Source organism: Triticum urartu, chromosome 5 (assembly GCF_003073215.2).
Source record: "Triticum urartu cultivar G1812 chromosome 5, Tu2.1, whole genome shotgun sequence".
In the NCBI taxonomy this organism is placed as follows: domain Eukaryota; kingdom Viridiplantae; phylum Streptophyta; class Magnoliopsida; order Poales; family Poaceae; genus Triticum; species Triticum urartu.
In genome coordinates, this window is record NC_053026.1 from 113,274,188 (window position 1) to 113,281,458 (window position 7,271).

General features: G+C 49.6%; 1 protein-coding gene across 1 annotated transcript; it reads right to left on the reverse strand.

The window, feature by feature from the left end:
• Positions 1-3,028: 3,028 nt before the first annotated feature.
• Positions 3,029-3,707, reverse strand: LOC125508113 (5-methylthioadenosine/S-adenosylhomocysteine deaminase-like). The gene is made up of 2 exons (XM_048672702.1): positions 3,371-3,707; positions 3,029-3,259 (listed from the first exon to the last, which is right to left on the reverse strand). Exons 1-2 carry the CDS (start codon positions 3,576-3,578, stop codon positions 3,048-3,050), a joined length of 420 nt encoding a protein of 139 aa, XP_048528659.1. The 5' UTR covers positions 3,579-3,707; the 3' UTR covers positions 3,029-3,047.
• Positions 3,708-7,271: the final 3,564 nt, after the last annotated feature.

A 7,271-nucleotide genomic window follows, 5' to 3' on the forward strand; every position in this document is an offset into this window, starting at 1 on the left:
CGCAAGTTAAATGCGCTGACCGTCACTCCAAAATTCCCTATTCCAGCCATTGATGAATTACTCGATGAACTATCAGGAGCTAGCTGGTTTTCGAAGTTAGATCTCCGTTCCGGTTACCATCAAATCAGATTGGCAGAAGGAGAAGAATTCAAGACTGCTTTTCAAACTCACTCTGGTCACTACGAGTTCAAGGTCTTGCCATTTGGAGTGGCAGGGGGCCCAGCAACCTTTCAAGGAGCTATGAATCACACACTGAAACCGGTATCGCGTATCTGCGTTCTGGTGTTTTTCGACGACATTCTCGTCTTCTCCAAGACCTTTACTGACCATGTCAAGCATCTTCGAGAAGTCTTACAACTCTTGCGCAATGACCAATGGCAGATCAAAGCTTCCAAATGCTTTTTCGCTCAACGAGAACTCTCCTATCTGGGATTTGTCATCAGTGAACAAGGGGTTTCCACAGAACCTGATAAAATCAAGCAAGTGCAACAGTGGCCTCTTCCCATCAATGTCAAACAGCTAAGGCAATTCTTGGGCCTTTCCGGTTACTACTGCAAATTTGTTCGCCATTATGGTATTATAGCAAAGCCGTTGACTCATCTTTTGAAGAAAAACATCCCTTTTGTGTGGACGAGTGAGTGCACAACATCGTTTGAGACCTTGAAAACTCCATTGGTGACAGCTCCTGTCCTTGCCCTGCCAGACTTCTCGAAGCAGTTTGTCCTTGAGACCGATGCTAGTGATCTTGGCGTTGGAGCTGTTTTGCAACAAGACGGTCATCCCTTGGCATTTCTGAGTAAGCCTCTCGGTCCTTGCAATAAGGGGCTTTCTACATATGAGAAAGAATTGTTGGCTATTTTATTAGCAGTTGAACATTGGCGGCAGTACTTCCAGACAGCAGAGTTCATCATCAAAACTGACCAACGCAGCTTAGTTCATTTGGAAGATCAACGCTTGCACACCCCTTGGCAGCAGAAAGCTTTCACCAAGCTATTGGGTCTTCGCTACAGATTGTGCTACCGGAAAGGAGTCGACAATGGGGCTGCTGATGCTCTTTCTCGTCGGCCAATCTCAGAAACTGATGAGCTTTATGCTATCTCCCTCTGCCAACCCGAGTGGCTCGAGGAGGTGAAAGCTGGATATGCCCAGGATGCACCTACCCTCGAAATCATTAAGGAGATACAGGCTAACCCCCAATCACACCAGCAATTTTCTTTGGAAGATGGCCTCTTGCATTACCAAGGGCGAATTTGGATTGGGCGCAATAGCCAAATGCAGCAGCGCATGATGATCGCAGGGCATCAGTCGGCTATTGGTGGCCACTCCGGGGCCCCTGCAACATATCAGCGCTTGAAAACAGTTTGTGCATGGCCACGTATGAAGCGGCTTGTCACTGAATTTGTACAGGCCTGTGAGGTATGCCAACAAGCCAAGCCAGAGCGCTGCAAGTACCCCGGACTGTTGGAACCCTTGCCAGTCCCTGCACGTGCCTGGCAAATGGTGTCCATGGACTTCATCGAGGGATTGCCTCAATCTGGGCGAGCCAATTGTATTTTGGTGGTCGTCGACAAATTCTCCAAGTACAGTCATTTTCTGGCCTTGACACACCCATTCTCTGCATCTCAAGTGGCTACTGCTTATGTTGATCAAGTTTACAGATTGCACGGCTTGCCTGACTCGATTTTGTCGGACCGTGACCCCATCTTCACTAGCAGATTTTGGAAGGAGCTCTTTCGTCTGACCAACACAACACTGAGAATGAGTACTCCTTACCATCCTGCAACTGATGGGCAAACCGAGCGTACCAATCAGTGCCTGGAGACTTTCCTCCGGTGTTTTGTCCATGCCTGCCCAAAGAAATGGAGTTCTTGGCTGCCCCTCGCTGAATATTGGTTTAACACGAGTTACCACAGCGCTCATGGAAAAACCCCCTTCTTTGTTCTCTATGGTCACGAACCACGACACTGGGGGATTGAGGCAGCTTCGGCTACTCCTGTCACCGATCTGGATGCCTGGCTCTCCGAGAGGGTGGAAATGCAAGCTTTAATCCGTCAGCACTTACTGCAGGCTCAAACAAGAATGAAACATCAAGCTGATAAGAACCGATCTGAACGCAGCTTTGACATTGGTGACTCGGTTTATATCAAGCTTCAGCCATATGTTCGGAGTTCAGTAGCTCGTCGCGCCTGTCACAAACTGTCTTTCCGCTACTTCGGGCCCTTCTTGGTGCAAGACCGGATTGGGCAGGTAGCATACAGAGTGGGATTGCCTGAACATTCAAAGATCCACCCCGTGTTCCACGTTTCGCAACTTCGCAAAGCCATCAAGCCAGGTGTGTCCGTTTCCTCTGTTTTGCCTGCTGATACTAACCAGTTTGCGATTCCCGTGGAAGTGCTTGACAGTCGCATGAAGACTAAAGCGAACAGAGTGGTGGCTCAAGTGTTGGTGCGCTGGTCCGGCGATTCCATCGAGCCAACTTGGGAAGACAGAGACGAGCTTCATTCGCGTTTCCCGTGCGCAGCGGCTTGGGGACAAGCCGCAACTCAAGCAGGGGAGGGTGTTAGCACCCCTGACAGCACCAGCCCATCAGCCCAACCAACCACCGAGCCCGACGAGGAGACGGCCCAAGGCCCAGCCAAGAGGATCAAGAAACCCAACCCAAGAGTGAGTGGCAGCCGGTGGGTGAACGCAACACAGGAGGGATAAAGGGAGAAGCTGGCAACCCTGAGGGGATCGAAGATCGATCAAGGCACGGCACGGCACGGCGGCGGCTACCTACTACCTTAGAACCCTAGTTCCTTTTCCACTCATCTCCAATTTGGCACCTTGGTGCTTGTAATCTTCAGATCTTGTGAACCACCACCATATTCTGAGAGTAATACTAGTGCCGTGCTAACAACACTGTATAGATTGCTCAATTCTCATTGTGTTTTATGTAACATCTCCACCAATGCAAGCGCGATTGGGTGGCGAAATTAAGGATTCCGGGCTTGAGCAAACATATATGGTGTATCATCAGTCAATACAAACTAGTACCAACAGATTAGCTATACTGTGGAACTGATGCCGGTGGACAATTGGCTCACCCCAGATCGGATGAGCTCGATGCCGCAGAGGAGTGTGGAGGCGTAGGAGTCCTCCTCCGTCATGTGAGACTCATAGGGCCAGATCCTCCCGTGCAGCCACGTCATCAGGTCGACGTCGTCGGCGATCCCCCGCGCCAGCTGCTGCGACGTGTGCACGTGGGTGTTCACAAACCCTACCAATCCAAGCAATCAAGCAACAAGCACAAGCGTCACTGGAAAGTGGAAACTGACTGATTTTTGCAAGGGGAAGAAGCTTCGTCAAGCAGAGGCGCGCGGGTACCAACCGGGAAGGAGGATACGACCCGCGAGGTTGAGGGTCTGCGCGGCGCCGGGGAAGGCGCCAAGGACGTCCGCCGAAGGGCCCACGGCGGCGATGCGGTCGCCCACGACGGCGATGGCGCCGTCCCGGATGACCGTGAGGGCGCCGTCCATGGTGACGACAAACGCGTTGTGGAGGACGATGTCGGCCGATACCGCCGCCACCTGCGTCATTTTCGCGCCACCTCCCGGAGCGGCGTACGCCCAGACGACGGAGAGTCGCAGGTCGGAGGCAGCAGGCAGTGAACCGGATACTACGGCGGAGACTGTTCGCTTTCTGTTCCTCGGAAGGGGCCCTCGTCTTCCAATTAGAGCATGGTTAATAGTACAGGGAGACATGTTGCCATATCATATTAACCATAGTTTCAATACAAACTAAAAACATAGTTTCGATTACAAACTAAAAGTAGTTCCGATGCAAAAAATATTCAACTGCAAACTACTGCAGACTACTCATAGGAGTGGTCGTCCCAGTCGATGTCGGAGCCCGACTCGTCGGTTTCGTTTTTCGCGGAGTCCGAACTATCGAGCACGACCACCATCGAGGGGTCAGACTACTACTCCTCCTCCTCCTCCTCCTCCTCGTCCTTCTTCTTCTTCTTGTTCCGCGACGAGTAGAACTTGTACCCCACCTGCACAAGGTGCGGATTTTCCGCCGCAAACCTCGTCGTCGCGGCCTCATCCCACCCACGAGTGTCACACTAATCAAGTGTGTCTCGTTCTTGTGCGACGGTCGTCATCTCGGTCACGTGACCGGTCAACTCCGCATCGGCCTGGTTGTCGATCTTCGGGAAGTTCAAGTATGAATTTGGTTGGCTGAGGCGCCAACAAGACTTGTCGAAGGTGCAGACGGCGATGTCCGGCTCGTCCCATCTGTCGAGCCACTAGCGCATGCCGTCCTGTGTGATCTCGGCTGAGTGACAGCCTGATTGACACCAACACACGCCGTGGAAGCCGGTGGAGCTTCTTGGGCGGTGGCTCCGTAGCATCGTGACGGCAACCGAAACAGGCGAAGAGAGGCGGGGGGAGGTGGGGGCGGATCCGTGGAGGCAGCTCCAACAGGCGGATTTGGTGGCGGCTCCACGACGAAGAGAGGTCGGGAGAGGCCGGATCTGTGACGGATTCGGTGGCGGCGACATGCAGGCGGGTAGGGGGTGTTTCACGCTGCACGCTACTATGGGGTTGTGGCCGTTTTTGCGTTTCAACGGCTGGTCGGGTGATGCAAATTTGCATCACCTAGAGTTGATTTTACATCGAACCCTAAAATGGGACCATACAAATTTACATATACATCACCTGTTGGAGCTAGATTTTTAGGCACAGTGATGTAAAAAGTATCTTTTCATCAAGTGGTGTATTTTACATCACCTGTTGAAGATGCTGCTCTTACAGCATCTACAACCGTAGACAAAAATTTAGAAAAAAATGATTTTGGAGTGGAGAGAGAAGATTTTTGTCTTCACAAAATTTTCTACTTTCGGCACATAAAAACTAGAGACCGGAAATTTTAAAAGCAAGAAATGTAAACATAAACACAGAGTTCATTGTCATAAATTTAAACTCTAGTATGAGATGATGCATATTAAACATAAAACACCATAAATTAGAAACTAACTCTATGCTACATGGCGATAAATTAAGAGCTACCCTTATCCGAGTCGTCACGCTGGAGGGCCCGGCCTCGTGGTCATTGGTGGTAGACTTGCTCCGCAACAATTATATCTTGTCGAAGAGCTCAGCCTCAAGATGGTCGAACATCTCAGCATCCACACGGGCGGTTTTCTTATGCTCTTGATCCTTGTAGTGTGCCCTCCTTCGACTTGAAGAACGCGCGATTCTTGACGAGGAGTTGCGGATTGTCCTCGACGAGCTTCGTCACGAAGGCATCATCTACGCGCTCCGCATTGAGTTGCGCCTCAGCCTTGCGGTGCTCCTTCTCATCGTCCCAAGAGATTACCTTCACAGGAGGTGTGTGGAAGGACGAGTAGGCGGCGGTGGAAAACTGAGCCTCGCCCAACTCCCGAAGTTGCAACGCACTGTGGATTCGTACGCCCGTGTCACCTCCTTTGCGGTGGTGAAGGTGCCAAGCCACCGACGCTCGATGGTGTCCGGGTTGCGGATCTCTATCGCGTAGTTGCTTGACGGCGGAGGAGCTCGGGGGCGGCCAACGAGGCGAGGGATTGGGCGGCAATGACAACCTTAGAGGCGGGGCAGATCTTGCGGCAGGGAACTCGGATCCAGCAGCAGGCAACTCAGGGGCTACCAAAATCGGGTGGCGACGATGGCTGACGTGGGAGTGGTGGCGGTGGCTTAGGGTGGCCAGAATCGGGCGCGATGGCAGTGGGCGAGGAGGCGGTTGCGATGAGGAACTTTCAGATCAGGCGGTTGGGGTTCTGGCGGCAACAATTTAGGTTTTTGGTCGGTTGCTAGTGGTGACCCAAATATACCACTCCTATAGCAATTTTCTGGTCATAAGAAAATATAGTCACCATGCAGGTATTGGTCTGGCGTTGGAGTTCCTTATTTCCCCTAAAAGGCTAAAGCATCATGACTTTTGTTTTGGTTGTGCTTTTTAGTCTGTTGTTGATGATACTCTTAGCATATGAGCTAGGGGGTGCTACTCCCATAGGAGTCATTGGGTTTCCGCAAAGAGGAAGGGTGAAGTAGATAACAGCAAAGATTTTCCTCAATTAAGAACCAAGGTTTATCGAAACAGTAGGAGTTTATAAGCTAACAAGATAAGAGGTACATGCACACAAACAAAATAAAATACTTGCATCCAACGCGGCAACGGGGTTGTCAACAAGCCCCTTGTCTTGCTAGTTACAAGGTTAAAAGCAAATAATAGATACGCAAACAAAATATAGCAATTTTTGTAGAAGAAAGTATTGATGGAGAATGGACCCGGGTGGCATAGGTTAGTAGTGGCATCTCTCTCTCAAAAAAATGTGAATGGCATGGTAAACAAATTACAGTTGGGCAATGAAGGAAATATGCCCTAGAGGCAATAATAAAGTTATTATTTATTTCCTTGTTTCATGATAAATGTTTATTATTCATTCTAGAATTGTATTAACCGGAAACATAATACATGTGTGAATACATAGACAAATAGCGTGTCACTAGTATGCCTCTACTTGAGTAGCTCGTTGGTCAAAGATGGTTATGTTTCCTAACCATAGACATGAGTTGTCATTTGATAAACGGGATCATATCATTAGGAGAATAATATGATTGACTTGACCCATTCCGTTAGCTTAGCACTTGATCATTTTAGTTTACTGCTATTGCTTTCTTCATGACTTATACATGTTCCTATGATTATGAGATTATGCAACTCCCGATTACCGGAGGAACACTTTGTGTGCTATCAAACGTCACAACATTACTGGGTGATTATAAAGGTGCTCTACAGGTGTCTCCGATGGTACTTGTTGAGTTGGCATAGATCGAGATTTGGATTTGTCACTCCGATTGTCGGAGAGGTAACTCTGGGCCCTCTCGGTAATGCACATCACTATAAGCCTTGCAAGCAATACAACTAATGAGTTAGTTGCGGGATGATGCATTACGAAACGAGTAAAGAGACTTGCCAGTAACGAGATTGAGCTAGGTATTGAGATACCAATGATCGAATCTCGGGCAAGTAACATACCGATGACAAAGGGAACAACATATGTTGTTATGCAGTTTGACCGATAAAGATCTTCGTAGAATATGTAGGAGCCAATATGAGCATCCAGGTTCCGCTATTGGTTATTGACCGGAGACGTGTCTCGGTCATGTCTACATAGTTCTCGAACCCGTAGGGTCCGCACGCTTAACGTTCGGTGACGATCGGTATTATGAGTTTATGTGATTTGATGT